General features: G+C 41.2%; 1 protein-coding gene across 6 annotated transcripts in view; it reads right to left on the reverse strand.

Moving 5' to 3' along the window:
* Positions 1–21,820, reverse strand: part of NHSL1 (NHS like 1) — a 331,325-nt gene that overhangs the window by 37,532 nt on the left and 271,973 nt on the right. For 5 of the 6 annotated variants that reach the window (XM_082249099.1, XM_082249097.1, XM_082249098.1 and 2 more), the window contains exon 2: positions 15,157–15,309. In XM_082249099.1, coding sequence (XP_082105225.1) covers positions 15,157–15,309 — 153 coding nt within the window. Of the gene's footprint in view, positions 1–15,156; positions 15,310–20,910; positions 21,327–21,820 lie in introns of those variants that run through there. The other variant, XM_082249101.1, reaches the window with a different exon arrangement.

Raw genomic sequence — 21,820 nt, forward strand, 5'->3', positions numbered from 1 at the left:
AGAGAGGGTGAATCTCCCTAATAGGGACAAGGTGTTCTAATTCACCTCCACTCTATCCTAAACTATAAAGAAAAAAAGTTTTGCCCTTAGTTACACTTTAAGCTGTTTTTCTGTGAATCCCACTTTTATACAGAAGACGTATTCTGCTACGATGATAATGTAAGATATGAATGTCCTTAAAGTATATTTCTACATTCCGGTCAATGTAGGAATTTACAGCACATACAGTTTTGTTCAGTATATACACTATATTGTCAAAAGTATTGGGAGGCCTGTCTTTACACGCACATGAACTCTAGTGGCATCACAGTCTTAATCCGTAGGGTTCAATATTGAGTTGGCCCACCCTTTTCAGCTATAACAGATTCAACTCTTCTGCGAGGGCTGTTCACAAGATTTAGGAGTGTGTCTATGGGAATGGTTGACCATTCTTCCAGAAGTGCATTTGTGAGGTCAGACACTGATGTTGGACAAGAAGGCATGGATTGCAGTCTCCGCTGTAATTCATCCCAAAGATGTTCTATCAAGTTGAAGTCAGGACTCTGTGCAGGCCAGTCAAGTTCCTCCACTCTAGGGCTCGAGTCCTGACGGAACGTATGGGAACGGCGTTCCTGTACTTTTTCCACAGCAGGAACGCCGTTCCTGTCAGCAGCCGTGTCCTTCAGGACTGACTGTCACTGGCCTTTGTATGCGAGCTGTCTGTGGGATCTGTGTGTGAGAAGAACGGAGCCGCTCAGCCGACACTAGAGGAAGCAGAGCTGATGATTCATGTATAGCGCCGGCTCCTGTCACAGGTGGAGTGATACCAAATGTACCTCACCTCCGCCGGTGACAGGAGCGATACAGGAAGCATCAGCTCTACTCTCTACTGCAACCACAAGCTTCCTCCAGCACCACAGTGTATAAAAACCAAGGACAAGTTTGGAAATTTTCTGCTGAAGGAACAATAAATTGAAAGGTTAATGTGTTTCTCATCCAAATTGTTTGCACTAGGCATATGTGAAAAACGAACAAAAATGGATTCATTTATGTCCATTGCATGATTTAAACGTCATTACATGATGGCACGATCGTTTGCTCTCACAGCCGAGTGTTCGTTCGAACGATTTTTGGTATAGTGTATGGCCAGCATAGGACTGGGATGCCATTAAAGTTTGTGTGTGTAAAGGCAGATGTCCCAAAATTTTTGGTAATATAATGTGTATTTTAGTACATCCTAAATGCAGCTCATAGCTGTCATCTTTAATAAGACATAATACACATCTTTTGTCACTGTCCAGCAAATTTGCATCCCTAAGCCGGAAATTCTTCTTGCAAAACCCATAACATGTACTAGATGTTATGTCTGAATCATTTGTGAACGGTTGGTAAATCAAAGCCATAGAGAAGACGCTTGACCTGAACTGTGTCTTACAGATGCATCTGAATTAAATTTAATATATCTGTAAAAGCACACTAAACCCCTTATTCAATTCAATCCAGATCATTATGTCATCACATCTGTCTGAAGTAACTGAACTGGACCCTTTATGAATGGGCTCATTGTACAAATATCCAGCACTTGTATTTCCTATTGACCTATTCATAAAGATCACAGTAAGTGATACTGAATTTAAGTATACGGGTTCATGTAAGCTCACTTCTCACAAACTATGCTTGTTTTTAGGCCTGAATAATATCCTATGTGCTTAGTCACTTGGTTTCCGGCCCTTTGTAATCCAGACTTCCTCCATGCCATGTACTCCCTGGAAAAGGTTAAGTAGTGTAATTTGTTTTCTATTAGTTGTAGGTACTAAGATCTCTAAAGCATGCAGGTGGACTAAGTCATAAGAAGGTTTACAATGTCACAATTGCTTGTGGATACTTCATAAATTCCTGGCCCTCTACGGAAGTACACCTCGAGGGGATAATTGTGCTGGCATGACATAAACACCCAATGTATACAAAATAAAAGATTAAAAATCTTCCCTGTTGACAATGACATACGATCATCATTTTTATTTTATAATTCAGCAAGTGCTGTAAGTAAAGATGTTTTTCGAGCAGGTAGGTGACACAGTCAGTTCAAAACAAACTCCATGCAGATAAAGTTTTTGGAGGGAAATTAACTCCGAAACCAGTGCTACAGGATTGTTGACCCCCTTCGTCACAATGGAGATTGGTCAGTGTTTTACAAAAATTTTTTGTCTGTGAAAAATTCTAAATTGCTCAACAAAAAACCACCGTGAACAAACATTCCTATTAATTCTTATTAAAATATGTTTGCCACTGTGATAGCTCCTATGTATACAAATCTTTAGGATTCTTGTTTACCATTAAAATATCTCGCATTTGCAAATGCATATCCCTCATGCAAAGATTTCCGTCTTCCTGGGTGTTACACAGATTTGCATTGCAGATGTTGCTCTACAGATCTGACTCAGCAGATTACACAGCAATCCAGAAGTTATTTGAAAGAACAGACTTTTCAGTTTGAGCTTGAGGGAACAGGGGCATCTGGAGTAGTATGCATGATGTGTTGGTTGGTCTCCATCAATTGACCGTGTACTTACAAACAACCTAAATGATGCCATTAACCACTTAAGCTCCGGAAGATTTTACCCGCTTCCTGACCAGGCCCTATTTTGCGATTCGGCACTGCGTGACTTTAACGGACAATTGCGCGGTCGTGCGACGCTGTACCTAAACTAATTTGAAGTCCTTTTTTTCCCCACAAACAGAGCTTTCTTTTGGTGGTATTTGATCACCTGTGTGATTTTTTTTGATCATGCGCTATAAACAAAAAAAGAGCGACAATTTTGCAAAAATAACAATATTTTTCACATTTTTTTTATATGAAATTCCCCCAAAAAAATGTAAAAATCTAAATTTTTTAACATTTTAACATTTTTGGCCAATTTGTTCTCTGCTACATATGTTTGAAAAAAAATCACAATAAGCGTATTTTGATTGGTTTGCGCAAAAGTTATTGCGTTTACTAACTAAGGGAAAGATCTTTGTCGTTTTTTTTTTTTTAACGAGTAATGGCGGCTATCTGCGATTTTTTTTTTTTGCGGGATTGTTGCGGACAGATCGGACCCTGACATTTTTGACACTTTTGGGGGTACCAGTGACATTACTACAGTAATCAGTGCTATACATATGCACTGTTACTGTAAAAATGACACTGGCAGGGAAGGGTTTAACTTTATTGGAGAAGGAGGGGTTAAGTGTGTCCCTAGGGGCGTGTTTCTAACTGTGCAGGGATGTGGCTTTACATGTAACAGCAGAGATCTACGGTCCTACATAGCAGGACCGTTAGATCTCTGCTGTTACACAGGGAAGAATGACAGGCGGCTTTGTTTATATTAGCCGCCTGCCTTTCTCCCTTCACAGTGGACGATCGCGAGTGACCGTCGGACATCGGGTCCGCCGGTCACTCGCACGGAGGTGTCCGTGAACGAGTGGGGGCGGGAGTGCGCCTCCGGCGGCCACGCTCGCCCCCTATTGGCTCACAGACTAGTGACGTACAGGTACGTCACTTTGCCTGGCCGGGGCTGACCGCCGCAGTATATGTACTTGCGGCGGTCGGCAAGCGGTTAATAGGTGAAATATTATGTGGTGGGCTTTGTTGTTTTTTTTTTTGGGCACATGCTGTACATATAGGGGTTGATTAAATAAAACTGGAGAGTGCAAAATCTGGTGCAGCTGTGCATGGTAGGTAATCAGCTTCTAACTTTAGCTTGTTCAATTAGGCTTCGAAAAAAAAAAAAAAAAAAATGGAAGCTGATTGGTTTCTATGCAAAGCTGCACCAGATTTTGCACTTTCCAGTTCTAGTAAATCAACCCGATTGTGATCCTCATAGATGCTGGCCTAAATGTGCATCCACATAAGAGAACAATGATGAATCTAAAAAAGAAAAATTCCATGGCTCTATTGATTTTTGTGTCTTGTGTTGTGAGCATATCGGTTTTGGTAATTTTTTATCACTGAATGCCAAACAAATATTGGTTTTAATCAGTTAGGTTTTACTTGCTCCATGTGTATCTTCTGCAAGCTGAAACCATCAATCTTTTACCCCTTACAGCCTATGCATGCATTAATTAGCTGTTACAGTGGCCCCATTTGCCCACTTGTGAAAGAATGAGGATATATCCAGGAGGGCCATAGTGTACCTTGCCCCACCAATGTGATGCCATTGCAAGGAAGAACATCAACCGGTAGGCACCAGTCAAGTCCTGCACTATAACTCTACAACACAGAGGAGACCCCTTGTACTTTGGTGACAAGATCACTGTGAATGACCTCACCTCTTACTCTGCTTAGGTTGTCATCGGGAACATGCACAGAAACATGAGACCAGAGACCACCCAGCCTTAAAAAAAAGCCCCTCTTCTGTAAGTAATCACAGTGATCTGAGCGGAGATGGTGGGTGGAGGCACCTTCAGCTTGCGTTACAACGGTGGTACCTATCAACTTGCAAGTCTGAGTTGATATTTGCAGGGAACAAATATTTCCTATTACTCAATGGGAGAAATAAATAGATCCAACATCACTGGTTAGCTGTATTGTTGTACTACAAAGCCATGCTTTTACAAAACCTTGCTTTAGTTGGCTCCAGGTGCACTCAGTGTTGTATATTATGGAAAGAGTAAGAATAGCTAATAAACTTCTATACCTCACTCACTCAGCGCTATGGATATACAATGTTAAAATAACACAACAAATAGAATAAAATTCATATAAATAAAGCAGCTGCTATTAATGGCATATAGATCAAATAAAAGTTGTGTAAATGTTCAAAAACGGGGAGTCCCCTGAAAAAACAAATTTACACTAGCAGCGCTAAAGACTTAGTCTCTTAAGTCCCAGTAAATAATTGAATAAACAGGAGATCTTCAAAGTTAGTGATATTGCAGTCTGTAGACAGTATAGGTGAATAAGTCCTCCGTGCTCAATATTAAAAAAAAGTGCACCTTCACCGCATCTCTGTGGTCCCCCTAGGTAGTACTCACGTACCCAAAGGAAATATACACTGTGCCTTCATGGGGCTCATAGGTTTATGTGCTGGCGTGTCTCCCAGGAACCGACCCCTTTATCAGCAGCACCCGTACTAGGGCATGGACCCCTTGCCACAAATACCACTGACTCTCCCGATATCTCCCAACCATAGAAGTATCATGCAATCAAAAAGGTGGGGACTCATAGTGTAAATCGTACAAACAAATTTATTACACCAAACCCCACTCCATATACATTGCACTCACATTACTTGCATCAAATACAGGCATTGCTTAAAATTACAGCACCCTTACGGCTGTGTAATCAGACATTGCTTACGTCCCTCGTACATCCCCGCGGCTTGGTACCAGTCAGCGGAGTTCCGGGTGTGACGTCAGACGCTTGGGTTGCCGGGGTGACCGCATGCTCACGTCTAACGAGTTTCGTCATCAAAGGACTTCAACAGAGGGCTCTCCGTTGAAGTCCTTTGATGACGAAACGCGTTACAAACCATACATTATGGGGGACTAACTAAGAACAAGTCAGCAGTTCAGGAAAGTCAGAAAGCATTTTCTGTATACATGTTCCAGGTCAAACTACTGAAGCCAGGAGACCAGCAAATATGTAAGGAGAGGTGTGGCAGCCTACATGTTTCTCTGGTGTCAGCTTTGCTTTAGGCTCCATTAACACCTGAGCGTATTGTTTCAGGTGATTTTTGGGCTTCTTTCATGTGTTTTTGCAGGTGTTAGGAGGCAGGCATTGACATCCAACAAAAATGCTTGTCATCTGCCAAAAAGAAGCTCATGTTCTTTTTTGAGCTTCAGGCGTTTTGCTTCAGGCGGCAAAACGCTCATATGTGAACAGGGGTCATTGAAATGAATAGGATTTTGAGCCGAGACATTGGCTCGCTCTGGGTTGAACAAAATAAAAACTAGCAGTATGTGTACTAAGCTTAAGAGTAGATCTCCCAAAGTGAGGGCAACTTCCCTCTTAGGCAGGCCATACACAGTGCAAAATTTCCTGCCCATGGTTGCAGGAAAGAAATTTGCATGATTCCCCCATCAACACAGACAGTGCTGAATGGGCAATCCCTCCTCCCGAACAATTGTTTGCTCCCGGCGGGGGGGGGGGGTGGTAGGGAGAAGACAGTGAGAATCCAGCAGGCTGGTTGTACCCAATAATTGACTGATTTATCTATCAAATTGGTACATTCAGCCTGCCTATTAACGGCTCGAATCTCGGCTGGTTCCTGATGAATCGGAAGAGATTCGACCCGTGTATGGCCGGCCTAAGACTGCATTGGCACTGTATATGTTACTTGGGATATAGGGAACTATGATAGACATTTCATATTTTGCACTGTTATTAAAAAATGAATAAATACAATTTTTTTAAAAAAATGATGGACATTCCATCATTGGTCAGTTTATAAACTATACTCCAAACAGCCAGGACCACATTACAGAGGCCTGAAGCCAGAGAATGAGGCAATTGGGAGGTGGATAGCATGTCTGGGCAGGTGTGGTGGATTTCTTTAGGGGTATATAAAGCAATAAAACCTTTTACAATAACTCATTAGCTCATGCTTTGTGGCATGAGGCAGTCATTCCCACGCACACAAATTCCATGCCTACATACAAATGACAAAGGCCGCATGAGGTGAATATATTGTCCCTTTCTGGGAAAGCACAAACTCCTAACATAAAGACAGTTCAAAGACAAGCTGACATTTTATGTTATTGTAAAAACAAGGAATCGTTTTCACATGACAGGAGAATAAGATGAGCCTGCTTTCATGTTTGCACCTGTAAACGCCAAGAGTTTAGTAATTCTATCCCTCAGCTTCTGGCCTCCATATTATCGGTGGAAGTCTTCATCCATTTAGGGAAAGTTTTAAATACTTTAGTAGTGGGCAACAATTAAAGGGCAAATTGTGCACCTGGTGGCTTCTTTGAGTATGTTTACCTTGATTTCGCCCAATGAAAAAATTACCTTGAGTTAATCATATTGGACAAACTTTCAGTTATTTTATGGGGTTTCATTTTAATCTATAAGCATGTGGAAAATCTACATTTTACCAGAACAATTACCATTGTTCTGGTAAAATGAAGAAGCTGCGGGTTTGCTTCTTTTCAACTCCTGATGATAATTTGTTAATTCTGTAATTCTGGGGGGAGAAGGGCTTTTATAGAGATTTATAATAATCATGTTATCGCTAACATCTTCTCCCATTTTAGTCTAGCAGAACTTTAGACAAAAATAAGATAAAAATAATTGCCTATCAAACAAGAACATATCAAAACTAGCCTTTTCTGCAATACGCAGATTGAGTACAGAGGTTTCTCCTGCAGTAATTTTTTTTGCCATTAGCTGCCCACTGACTGATAACCAGCATCATTTAACCCACTTCCTCTGAGCCCAGGCTTACATGAACCCAACCCAGCCTGTTTTTGCCCAGGCTTCCATGAACCCAACCCAGCCTGTTTTTTTAGACACTGAAAAAAGAAGTAGCTCATTAATTAACTCTGTCCTTCTGATTTCTCTTCCTATCAGCATGGCTTCTTGTACTGCTTCTTTCTCTCAAACTCCAGCCCTGCTGTACAAGTACTGCAAAAGACTGATACCAGGTCACATTCAGGTACTTGCATAGCTTTGTGTCTTTCGCTTTATCTGCCTAGAGTTTAGCTTTAATATCACACAGGGGTTGATTTACTAAAACTGGAGAGTACAAAATCTGGTGCAGCTGTGCCCAATCGGACTCTAAAGCCTAGTACACATGGGCCAAATGTCAGGTGGCATTGGCCAGTTCAACAGAAACCGGCTGACATTCGGACGTGTACTGGAGACAGGCCGGCATCTGCAGAAGGGGCATGCCCAAAAAAGGTCTGCCGATCGGCTCCCAATGGCTGAAAGTGCTGACCGGAGTGTTCTGCCAGGGGCGTCCCCCTGGCAGAACACAATAGTACAGCAGGGGAGATCACTGTACTAACATCGGATTTTTAGTACAGCGGCTCTGACCTGAGCTGTCAGTTTTTTGTTTGTTTTTTTCAACCCGGGAGGTTGAAATAAAAAACTAGCTTAACTTTAGCTTGTTCAATTAGGCTTTGACAAAAAAAAAACTGGAAGCTGATTGGTTTCTATGCAGAACTGCCCCAGATTTTTTACTCTCCAGTTTTAGTAAAACAACCCCACAGTGTCTAGAGTCTGTGTATTTTTTTATTGGTTGAGGAGGCCTTGATTAAGTATTTTTTCCTGGTCTATTATATGTAAACTAAATGCTTTTTTGTCCACATAGATTTATATGTCTGAATAACTGGGTGTGCCAAATGAGAACTGGTGATAGAAAGATGCATACATTAATCAGCAGAATGACTTTATTGACACATGACTTAACAGAGGGCAGTCTGGGGCAAGTCATATAATAAAATATTCATAATCTACCCTTTCATGGCCATCCTTCTGCAGAGGAGATCTGCAAACTCTATCCTTTCCTTTAACTAAGAAAAAAAAAACATGTGCGTAACAAAACAAGAGTTGATTGATGAACCCAGAGCACAATGTCTTTCTATGAACTCCTCTTTGTGTGCTTTGGCTCTGTTTATAACCAGCATAAAGCAAAATGACAGGTAGTTTTCAGATATTGTTACAGGAGAATTACCAGAGGTTGCCAGCCATAATCAATGGTCATTTCCTGTCACTGTTGCAGTCTGCTGAACAACACAGCTTTTTTGAAAAGTCACTAAAGTTTGAGTTTTCCAAGAACAAGACTAAATCCAGGACAAGTACAATCTAAATTCTGCCAATCTTGTTTATACAGTATGCTGCATAACTGTTTGTGGCACCAGCCACAGTATTGTTAGGCTTACAAATGAATGTACAAGATATTTAACAGCCAATATTTAAAATGTGAAGTAATGCCTCGTTTCCACTGAGCGGATCGGTTCGGGTCGGTTTGGTACGGTATGCTAATTTGAGTGTTTCCATTATGAAAGTGGCCCATACAACCGAACCAAACCGCACCATTCCTGGTCCTGCTTCAGATGTAGGGCCATAGGAAATGATACGGTACGGTTAGGGCGGAGCTACTGGCGTCACACGATAGATTCCACTGATTGGCGGACAGGAAAACTTCAATGCTCACGTCAAATGAAAGAGCAAAACAAACACCACATTTAGTGTAAACCCCGCGTGGTCCCTAGTGGCCTGACTTGCAGTGGAAACGCTCACCTGAATAGACCGGACCATTCTAAGCCTTCCAAACTGTACCGACCCGAACTGTTCCGCTCAGTGGAAACGAGGCATAAGTGAACCCAAAGACTAATTAATTAAATGAAAGTTATTGTAATTGGTAATTTGCACACCTGGAGTCCAAATAATGAAGTTAGTTTGGAGGTGTGGTTTTGATAAAAGACATTCGAACATTTTAAGATTGCTGTTCATAAGAAGCATCAGCTGCTCTCTGTAGACATATGATGAAGACTAGATGGATCTGCATAAGGCTGGAAAGGGATACAAAGCAATCTGAACATATTTAGGCATCCATCGGTCAACAGTCAAATTGTCTATAAATGGAGACAGTTTAGTACTGTGGCTACTCCTCCTGGGCACCCAGCCAAGATGACTCCCAAGGCATAATGCAGAATCCTCAATGAGGTAAAGAACCCACGAGTAACAACTAAAGGCTTTGTATCCCTATCCAGGCTGATGCAGATCTCTCTAGTCTTGATCATATGTCTTCAGAGAGCTCCTTTTTGTGAGTCATGGTTTACATCAGCTGATGCTTTCAATAAACATCAATCCTAAAATGCTTGAATGTATTTATTAATGAAACTAGCTCTAAAACACACTTCCAAACTCAGTTCATTATTTAGACTCCATGTGTGCAAACTGCAGACTCCATTTAGCTTGTGTTGAAGTAATTAGTCTATGGATTCATTTACTTTTTCCTCCAGCATTGTGAGTGTTTAATGGGTGTGTTCAATAAACACATGAGAAACTAGAATTATTTGTAAATTATCAGCTTAAGCACATTGAGGTTGATTTACTACAGGCAAATATACTGTACATTGCATGTGTAGTTGCTCTAGATCTGCGGGGAAGCTATGAAATGAGGAGAAGCTCTGCTGATATTTTCAAGTATGAGCAAGCAAAAATGCTGTTTTTTTTGTTTTTTTTTTCCCCCTTGCATGGAATTGAGTATTCTTTGCAAAAAAGAAGCTTAAAGTGGAGTTCCACCCTATTTTTATACTTACCTCCATCTTCTCGCTCCGGGTCACCTGAAAAAGAAATGGATAATCGCATATTTTTTTTTTTTTTACTTACCTCGTAGCGAAGAAAATACACTTACCTTACTTCCTTCTTCCTCCTTCCTCGGCCGCGGCCCGTCGTCACTTCCTGGCTCTGCAATGATTCCTGGGAGCTGGACGTCATAGCTCCCAGGAATCATTGCGCCTGCACCGGCCCCGACGTCAGTTCCGGGTCGCGCACGTCATCCCCTTCTAAACAGCTTCTGGGCATGCCCAGAAGCTGTGGAGGGGTGACGCGCGCGACCCGGAAGTGACGTCGGGGCCGGCGCAGAGCATCGTGGGACCACAGAAGGCGGAAGAAGACGCCGAAGAGGACGCGCTGGCTTCAAGCTGCCCACATCTGAGATGGCAGCGCTGGACAAGACGTTTGCAAGGTAAGTATTTCGTCTTGCAGGTAAGTGCAACCCGGGACAGATCAGAGGCTAGCCATTGTGGAATGCACTAGCCCTGACTGTCCCGGGGGTATTAAAAAAAAAAAAAAAAAAATCCAGGGTGGAACTCCGCTTTAACCTCATTTACTAAGCTCTGGAGCAAGTGCCCTTGCAGTGCACAGTATATTTGCCTTTAATAAATCAACCCCATTGTGTTTGTCTACTGTTGTGGCTTAGATAAGGATCAGATCACATTTCATGGCAAACTACTGCAGAAAACCAGTAAATGCCAAGGTGTTCGCATACTTTTTCTTGCCACTTTATTTATGTGTGTGTGTCCATATCTTATAAGATCCAGATTAGATCAGGTTCTGCATCTGCTGGTGCATGGCAGCATAATGCTGCCAATCTTCCTATCTTTATATGCAAGCCATTGTGAATTTTTTTTTTTATCTTGTCTGACAATATATTCACCACCTGCCCAGTGAAAAGATATTTTTTTCTCTCACGGGGAACAGAAAAATGAAATGATCAGTCATGGAGATTTTATAGCATGCGACCAATGTTCAGCTTAGGGCTGGTTGCTATGATTAATGGGATTGATGCTCAAAAGGATGCATCCACCATGAAAAGTAAGTATTGTGTGATCCGACTTTTTTCATTCCAATGCCACCTTCAAAATGAATACTAAGCAAAGCCAAAATGTTGGGCAATTCAAACTAAGGAACAAGAATCATAAACAGAGGTTTTCTATAAAGAAAACAACAAATCAGAGTATATGGGGAAATTACATTAAATGCAATTAGGTTTTTTTTGTACAAGTAATGCTTGCAATTTTTATCCCAGCCACTGGAGTTGATTTACTAAAACTGGAGAGTGCAAAATCTGGTGCAACTCTGCATAGACACCAATCAACTTCCAAGTTTTTTTTTTGTTGTCAAAGCTAAATTGAACAAGCTGAAGTTAGAAGCTGGTTGGCTACCATGCACAACTGCACCAGATTTTGCACTCTCTAGTTTTATAAATCAACCCCATTGTGTCTCCATATCAGCCCTTTATTATTGAGCAGCATAACTGACCAATAGTGATGATCAGGTAGTGGGAGGGATGAGAAGAAGCCTAATGTCTTCTAGATCAGTGTTTTTCAACCTTTTTTCAGTCAAGGCACCCTTTAAAAACTTTGAACAATCTTGAGGCACCCTTTAAAAATTTTGGACAGTCTAGAGGCACCCCATTCTAAAATGTAAAAGCTTTTCTAATAGTTTTACATAATGCAGCAACATCCACAAGTCCAAGTAGGACATTCAACATTAGATATTGATATATACTATACATCACATAGTTATAGTTATTAGCGGCCGCTCCCCCCGCCCCCCCGCCCGGTGTCAGTTCATTCACACAGTACCGCTGACAGGGAAGTGAAGGATCACATAGTTATATCTATTAGCGGCCGCTCGCCCGCCCTCCCGGCCGGTGTGTCACTTCATTCATACACAGATCGTAGTAGTAGTGACATCACTGGGAGGTGGGCCGCCGGCCAGAGGCGGGACTTTTGAATGAAGTACACCGGAGGAGCACTCAGCAGAGTGAGTAGGAGATTGGATCGTTGGGATGGGGAGGGACGCTGAGCCAGAGGGGGGGAGGGTGTACTGCCGAGGGGGACGCTGAGGCAGTGGGGGGGATGGGGGAGAGCTGAGGCAGCTTGCCAATGGTATTTGTATTATGCAGCATGAGGGGTTAATGTATTGTCACTGCTGGTCACTGATGCATTAGTGACCGACCAGTTGCAGTTATTTAACCCCTTTGTGCAGCATTAGTGCAACCAGTATCAGTGCAACCAGTGTTAATTAACACTGATACTGGTTGCACTAATGCAGCACAAAGGGGTTAATTAACTGCCACTGGTCGGTCACTAATTCATCAGTGACCAGCAGTGGCAATACATTAACCCCCTCATGCTGCATAATACAAATACCATTGGTAATTAAATTAACCTCTTGCCAACCCATCACAGTACATATACTGTGACAGGGTGGCAGCGACAGGTGTACGTCGCTGCCTGTTTTTGGTGTATGCCCCTCTTCTACCTATTTTAAAAAAAAAATTTGGGGAAAAAGTCATTTTCGGTTTCGGTTTTCGGCCAAGGGCATCCTGCATTTTCGGTTTCGGCCCAGAATTTTCATTTCGGTGCATCCCTAGCATTTTGAGTCCTATCGTTCTGGTGAGCACATTATATCTCTATATCTTGTTGGTGTTGGGATCCAGTGGGCACTTCAATTATCACCGTTGTGGACTGTTTTTTTCACTTCACATATGGGACTGTTGAATTTATGTTCACTTTTATTTAGTTTGCAATTTATTTGTATTGACCTTTCTTGGTTTATATATATACACGTTTGTATTGCTAGTATTTATTAGCGCTGCACTTTTTTCCTCATTTTGTTATTCACAATTTTCTTGTCAGTTGTTTGGTGTAGCAGCTTTTTTATGGTTAGCGCAATATTTTTGCTTTTCACTTTTTAGTATTCCAATGTTTCTGTTCTCCCTCAATCTTTCTTCATCACTCAGCTAATATGATGCCAACGCTGATGGAGAGGGGCAGGGGAGGGTCAAACAAGGATGCTATGCAGACGACTGACATCCTCCTTACCAACTGATGTTGCAAATCTGTGACTTAGTGTAACTAAAAGGCTAACACGCTGGCTCATATACAATTTTTGGGCAATTTTTAGGTCTTTTGCCAAGGCACTCCTGAAGGAACCATAAGGCACACCAGGGTGCCTGGGCACCCTGGTTGAAAAAGGCTGTACTGGATTAATCAAAATTTACACAGCTGAATATATCACCAGATCTTTTGATCAACTGGACATGGTTTTCTCTTAGATAACCTGCGACCATGTATTTTTAATCACATCCTAAACTTAAGTTTCCCAAGCTTGTGGCATGTTTATTTTAAAAAGTAATATAATATGGTAAAAAAAAAAAAAGCAAAGCTACCTCTATACTATTTGCAAATATAATATTATCACATGTTGGATAGGTGTAAAATCTATTTGGTCACAGCAGTACATTCACTTTATAGACAAATACCCTATACCAGGGTTTCTCAACCAGGGTTCCTCCTGAGGTTGTTAGGGGTTCCTTGAGCAATGGGCAATTTCTACCTCTCCGATAAGTTTCCAATGACACCAATGTTCCTTTTAACTATCTGTAAGGGGGTAATTCTTCCCAATGATGACAAGAGTAAGGAGCATTCTTCCCACGGACTATCACACTAATGTGTCATGAATTGTAGATTTTTAATTTTTAGCAGGGGTTCCAGAGACCGGAAATTTATTTCAAGAGTTCCTCTGTGTTAAAAAAGGTTGAGAAAGGCTGCCCTATACAGTATAACCATATGGGCATATTTCATAGATCAGACAGGATTTTCCCAATCAATACAATTTCATGATGACAGATTTAAAACAAGTGGGAAGACAAATCTCTTCTGTGCAAACCTGACTGTGACCCCTCAATCTCATAGCAAACACCCTAATACATTACAATCCAACATTGGTCACAGCAGTTCACCCAGTCATACCCAGTCATGCATTACAGACAAATGTCTGCTACAGGTAAGCTGACTATATGTGATAACGTGGACACATTTGATGGATCAGACTGGATTTTCCAAAGCAGCACGTTTCCATTTCGACAGATTTTAAACATGTGGGAAAACCAGAGGGCATCTGTGCAAACCCAACTGACCCCTCCACCTCACAAAGAACGCCCTGTTACCTTCCAGCCCACCAATGCAATGTGAGATTAGTAATAAGACAGCATAAGCTCTTAAGAAGGATTAGAATCCACAGTGCTGAGACAAGACATATAAACCTACACAGTAGTTAGATATTCAGTATAATCAGTGACAGCTATACATGTATCTTTCTTTAAATTAATTACCTTGATTAATTGGGCTTTAACCTAAACCTAGAGCTGCAAACAGTGCATTCTACAGTGGTCTCAAATGATAAGTCATAAAAAAGAAAATCTTTTGAAAGGTGTCCTAATTTCTAACATTAACATTTACAAAATATTATCTGGTCAGCAGTTATCGGTTTCCTGGTATTCAACGACTAACCCAATTTTAAAGCATAACTTCATAATTTTGGTAAATGTGATATTATGCAAAGCGTGCAATAGTTTGTAAACACAATATCTGTTTCATTATGCCTGCAAAGCTTTTCAAGAATCCATTGTCCCAGGTGAGAAATGTAATGTGCTATAGTATTCTATCCACAGGTGTCATATATTACTATCTTTACTAGTAAGTGAAAGATTCACCCAGCTTTCCCACAGTAAAGATATTCAGTGGGTCCAAATGATACTTGAAAAACTATAAGGAAACAAGATAGTCTACGGTTACATGTAAGAAAAACAGAATGTCCTGTCATACAGAATTCTGCTCACATTTTGGAATGAGACCCTGATAAGCCACAGTTGATTGGTTACTACTTACCTCGCAGCACAGTTTTCAGGTTCACTTTGGCTTGCTTGTGCAAATCCTCTACACATGGTGGTCTGGATGAGGGAAGGAAGACATTTTCTTGTTGGTGCCAAGCTGCCGTATAGTGTACTGTCCACTTATTTTCTTCATCTAAATTGGAAACAGCTGCAAAGATGAAAAGAATGCTCTTATTAGTTATTGTTCAAATCCGATAAACACTTTAACAAAGTAGAATACTTTGACTATATAATAAATTATAATATTTATTTATCATATAAATAAGTATAATAAGTGATAAGGACTGGCAGACATCTCCCTGAGAAGGATAGATTTATCTAATGGGCTGAAGCAGAGCTTGAGCAGTGAGCACCTTCAAGTACGGGGTAAGGTTTGGCCAAGGTGAGCACCTTCAAGTACAGGGGAAGGATTGGCCAAGGTGAGCACCTTCAAGTACGAGGGGAAGATTGGCCAAGGTGAGCACCTTCAAGTACAGGGGAAGGATTGGCCAAGGTGAGCACCTTCAAGTACGAGGGAAAGATTGGCCAAGGTGAGCACCTTCAAGTACAGGGGAAGGATTGGCCAAGGTGAGCACCTTCAAGTACGAGGGAAGGATTGGCCAAGGTGAGCACCTTCAAGTACAGAGGAAGGATTGGCCAAGGGGAGCACCTTCAAGTACAGGGGAAGGATTGGCCAAGGTGAGCACCTTCAAGTACGAGGGAAGGATTGGCCAAGGTGAGCACCTTCAAGTAAAGGGGAAGGATTGGCCAAGGTGAGCACCTTCAAGTACAGGGGAAGGATTGGCCAAGGTGAGCACCTTCAAGTACTGGGGAAGGATTGGCCAAGGTGAGCACCTTCAAGTACAGGGGAAGGATTGGCCAAGGTGAGCACCTTCAAGTAGGGGGAAAGGATTGGCCAAGTTCTACAGAAACTTTTCCAATTTTTAGATGTACCACTGAATGGCTTAATCCTCATTTAAGCATCATATCCATCCATGGAGCAAGGTGAAATAGTACAATTTATGGGAAGTTTACATGCCAAAATAATAATCAGATATTGTGTACATATAGAGTCTAGGAGTCTTTTTTGTTTAGTGCTTTAACTTTAGGATGCCTAAAGATGATTTTTCATTTTCATCTCCCTAGTCAGCATTCTGCTTTATTAAACTTATAAATAACAAACATCTGGTACTATTTCCTTTAAGCAGATGGCACAACTGTCCACTGAGCTGTGGCAAAGATTTGGCCTTTGGCATATGGGTAATTTTAAAACGAATGGCCCAGGTAAGCATTTCTGCTCATTGCTTCAAGGTTATCATTTCATTATATTAGTGAAATGAAAAACACAAAACAACATAAAATATATACTAAAATGTTTCCATTGACATTGGACCACTAAATAACAGCTTACAGGTAACAACATTTTCAGAAATTTTTTTATGGATGTGCAGTAGTCCTTAGCAATCAGATTTAATTTTTCTGGAACCTGCTGAGTAAAAGCGTAATTCTCATTGGATGCTATGGGTTAATCCTCTGAGCACTTTGTCTTAATAAAGTGTATCTCTAGGTAAAACCAGTTTTTTTAAAATAATTTCAGTATCGTGATGAAGGTTTAGACCCCCTTTATGGTTTTTTTTTCTCTCTGTGTCCCAACTGAGGATTTTTACTACTCTTTTTGAACGGGTGACTATTGTTCTCTAGAAAGAAAGGGGGAATTCAAAACTGTAGAATTTTCTTCAAAACAAGGAGGGGGAAAAAGGAGAAATCTCCAATGGGAACAACTGTCGAAGGCTGGCCATATATTCAGCAGGAACTGGCCGAGATCCAAGCTGTGAATGGGCCGGTTGAATGTTGATCAATCGATCAACTGGGGTACAACCAGCCTGCTGGATTCTCTTACGATTATCGCTAGCGGCTACTATAGCCACTAGCGATAATCACTGTCTTCTCCCGGCGAGGACGGATTCCCCCTCCCGCCCCACTAGGTGCAGAAAATTGCTCGACAGGAGAAATTCTCCTGTCAGCACTGTCTGTGTTAATAGGGGAGCCGTGCAAATTTCTTTCCTGCAACCCGTGGTTGCAGGAAAGAAATTTGCACTGTGTATGGCCTGCCGAAGAGGGAAGTTGCCCTCACTTTGGGAGATCTACACTTAAGCCTAGTACACACTGCTAGTTTTTTTTCTTTCAACCCAGTGGGCTGAATGAAAAAAAGCTGACAGCTCAGGTCGGAGCTACTGCACTAACAATCCGATGTTAGTACAGGAATTTCCCCTGCTTTTCTATTGTGTTCTGACAGGGGGTGCGGTCCCCTCGTCAGAACACTCTGGTCAGCGCCTGCAGCCATTGGCTGACAGCGCTGACCGGGAGCCAGCCTGCAGACCTTTTTCAGTCATGCCTCTTCAACAGAGGCCAGTGAGCGGTCAGCTTCTGTCAGACTGGCTGCAGCACACACAGGCCAAATGTCGGGCGGTTTCTTTTGCCGCCCGATATTTGGCCCGTGTGTACAGGGCTTAAAGCTGTCCACTTAGGATATGATTTTCTTCTTGCAACCACAGGGGGAAACACCTGCGGAGTTATTGCGTTCTCCCGGTCGGGGGGCGGGGATTGATGGATCGACTAGGGTACAATTTGCCTGTCCATACATGGCTTGAATGTCGGCTGGCCCTGCTGAACCGGCCAAGATTCCAGCCATCTATGGCTGGCTTTGCTTTCTGCTGAATTTCTGGGAAGGGAAATTTCCCCAAGTGTATATAGACAGCGAATAAAAAAAAAGGGCAGCGGTTTTAACTCTTGCCTACACTGTCAAAAACGTAAAAAAAAATTTGACCCTTACATACATTTTAAATAGTCACAGTTGTTACTTTAGTACTAGGATTCGATAGTAGAATTACAAATCCCCCCATGCACATTAACCTTTGTCCTATTAAATTTGCCAAATAAAGGTATCCTAAAAGCTGATGAACTGGTTAACTGTGAAGAAACTAGATAATTAATGCAATTACACACTAAAACCAAGATTAGAAGGATTAAGGGATGGAAGTGGGCCAGCATCCATTGCCTCCATTTCTATAACCAATCCTCGGTCACAAAAACAACTTTGTTTTAACTTCATTTAGTACATAGTGCATTGTCAATAGAACTTTAGCTTTCTAGAGCACTGTTCTGGTATAAAATGAAGTATGTGCAGTTTCCTTGCCAACAAAGTAGCAAGCACATTATGCTAATATACTACAGAGAACAAAGATAGATTTTAAACTGAGCTGTCATGTACTGAAGGCTTAACATGTTCCTGAGACAGCTCCGTAAAGTGATCATACCAAATTATTTCTCAAGACCAACAATACCATCTGCTACAACATTCTCTCCAATAAGACAACTGATATGAAATGAGGAACAAAGCATCATACTCAAGGAAGGCCAGTTTCATTTGCTTATAAAATTGTCACCTCCTCTGGTGCCTAGGTAACAACACTAATATCCTTTTCACAAGCCATGCCTGAAATCTGCTGCCATGGATATACACAGCAAGAAATGGAGCCCCACCATCCCCAGGGACACGTGTCAGGTGCAGACAGCAAGTGGCAATACGTGCTAACATGTAGCCATATGGATACAAAGATAGAGGTTATCATATTGCATTACGTAATGGACAGCAGCATTGGACTGAATTAAACCAGCTGGAAAATAATAAAAGCCGTATCAGTGAACAAATGAGTTTGTTCATAAGGAGACCTGCGCCCAACAAAGGATTTGCATTGTGCTTGTTACAAGCTCCTCCATATTTTACGACATAGCTGAAAAGTTTTGCAACTCCATAATGGTTAAGCTGGTTGTAAAATGGATACAAAAGTAAGTTCAAAGAGAAGAAGCTTTAATTGTTTATCATTAAAAGAGATAAAGGTTAATCATTAGGATACAGAAGCAAATTATCAATTAGCCAACAACAACAGAGGGATCAGCATGGACAAACCTCAGACTACTAAAACCACAGGAGGGCTAAAGAGCCTCTGGACATTCACTACTTCTTTTATTCATGTTTATTATTCCTTTTGCCCAAGAGACCCATAGTTAAGTGACAGTGGTAGGAAAGATTAACTGCAAAACAAATGTTTTTTATAAAGAAGAATCCATTGAACAAACTCAAGCACTTTAATGGTCAAAGGTGTGTACATTCGTAGTGCTGACCCCTTCCTGAAAGAGAAATAATGATGGTGGTAAAAATCCAACCTGGGCAATGGATTCCTTAGGTCCACCAGTGGGTTATGCAGAGATAACATGTAGATGTAATTTCTAGATTTTGCAGACAAGTAGAGCAACCCTAGTATTGTATGTTGCTAGGCAGTATTGGTCAACCCATAGTATGGAAGCTGAAAAAAAAAAATTGGAAAATTGTATTCGCTATCAATATGTGCCCTTCATGGCTGGCCACATATTAAACCTCATGGAGTAAATCCAAGGGGATGAATATTTTTTGTCCATTATAGGTGGAATGTTGGACAGAAAATGAAAATACACCCCTATGTTTTGTAGCCTGAACATGTAAAGGGATCATTCCAGAGACACAGCTATATCTTCATGTATAGCTACTACTAAGGTAATATATCATGTGCTACTAACCAGAACCACAATGAGTACCTCCAGAGCCTCTGTAAGCATAAGCAAGGTTGAAGAGATATGTCAGTGTTGACACAATGAAGCCAGTACTCTAGACGCTCTCGTCAGGGTGGCTCTTACCCTTTGAATCCAAAGGTTAAAGTGCTTAAATCGCAGAAACGCCATGCACATCACTATGGCAACCTTTACCATTACATTTTGTGATTTCTATTGCTAAAAGCAATACTAAATTATACAATAAGGAAAAACAATCTCTTAAAAATATTGCTAGTTATTGTAATTTAGTCATTTTTAGGCCAATTAATGTTACATCAATGATACGAATGACAAGTCTCCTAGCAAGTGTATGGTCCGTTTTCTGTAAAGCTTTCAATAGCATGCTGCTCCCACTCTATTGTTCAATAACTTGTGCTTAGGCTAGCTCTCAAAACAGAGCTGGTGTAAGCTGCAGTACAAATCCTAATTCAACAAAGCTTTTCCTAGGCATGTTGAGAGGATCGGGGGAAAGCCTGCAAATTAATTACAGCTATTAGTTATCTGCACTGCAGAAACTACACAATTCCGACATAGACACTGAGGAAGAAAAAGGCAACCTCTATTAACAATGTTTTAAACCACTACTCAATACTTTACATTGAATTCAGTAAAGGTCTACAATATTCTATACAGAATAAACAATAGTACAAAACATTGACCTTGATATTTACCAGGGTAACTGTCAAAACTCTGTTCATCTAGAAGCTTGGTATAAAAGGAATTGTTCTATTCTACAAATATAGCAATGCTTATCCTAACAACACATAAAAAATGTCTGCAACCGCAAACACAAAGAACTATGAAAGCCAGAAAAGGTTTTTTTTTTCTTAGGAACTCTCCAGATTTCAAAAGAATAGCCATAACATTGTAAGTTGAAACAACAGAATGTTAGCTCAAAGAGTTTAACAAAGGCTTGTGCATCCTGGGAAAAAGACTGCATGCCAAGAAAGCGCAAGGTGGAGGAGTGCTTGTACGCAAACACATGACAGCGACTCCTGCAGATCTGCATTGCCAAGCAGTAATTCAACACAAAGTATACTAATAGTATTACGCTCTAGCATGCTAGGCAATTTCACCACTTAAAAAATAAAGAGTATGCTGCATTTGTATAGCTACTTACTCTTCTTCTTGAAGAGGCTAATGAGAGATTTCAGCTTCGTATTGATAAACACCACCATTTCCAATGAGTTAGTTTCCAAGTTAGAAGGCCATAGAAAACATGCAGGTTTGCCAAGGTCTGGTGTCCACAAGCGTCTTCTGATGATCCTTCCTGGCAACTTCTTGCTTCTGTTATAACACTACAGTATAAAGATTCCTGCTAAGCCTTGACCCTGAAATCCCTCTTCCATAGTTTAATCTCCGAGCCAAAAGAGCAGATGCGGGGAGAAGATGCCTGGATGTGAAGATGTGACCCATGTACTAGCTCACTTCAGACTTTCTGCCTCATTGCATCTTCACTGAAGACTTCTTTTTCTGTCTTGTAGAAGATTGTCATTTCTCTTCCTCTTTCCCCACCTCCCTACCATTCCCAGATCTGCCTGTTTGCTCTATTCTCTGTTGAAGTTCCTAAGCTATAGTGCAAGGCTCAGCACTCTGAAAGGGGCAGTATTGGCTTTCAGCTATTGTTATTCAAACGCCCCCACCTCCCTGAAACCCTGCCACCGAAACCAATGAGAAGCACTTTGCTCAGTGGGGCTGTTAAAAGATGATTATTTTTCTGTTTGTTTACGTCTACACTTACCTGGGCACAAAGGTATTGTTTGGATTGCTTTTGCTTTTTTGGCTGTTGTTGACAATCTTTAGTTGTTGCACAATGGTCATGCAAGTTGAGCTAAGTAAACCTTGTTTAAATACAATGCACTTTTAATTCATAATTCTCACTTTCAGACTCAAGGGAAAAAAAAGTAAGAGCCCCTCCCTATTTATTAACAGACGACAAAATTTCACCAACATAAACTCGATCTACATACAATGGTACATTAATTGATTTTGCATACAAGATCTAAATAATACAGTGTTTATTAGGTAGA

This window comes from Pelophylax lessonae (assembly GCF_965119305.1).
Source record: "Pelophylax lessonae genome assembly, chromosome: 3".
In the NCBI taxonomy this organism is placed as follows: domain Eukaryota; kingdom Metazoa; phylum Chordata; class Amphibia; order Anura; family Ranidae; genus Pelophylax; species Pelophylax lessonae.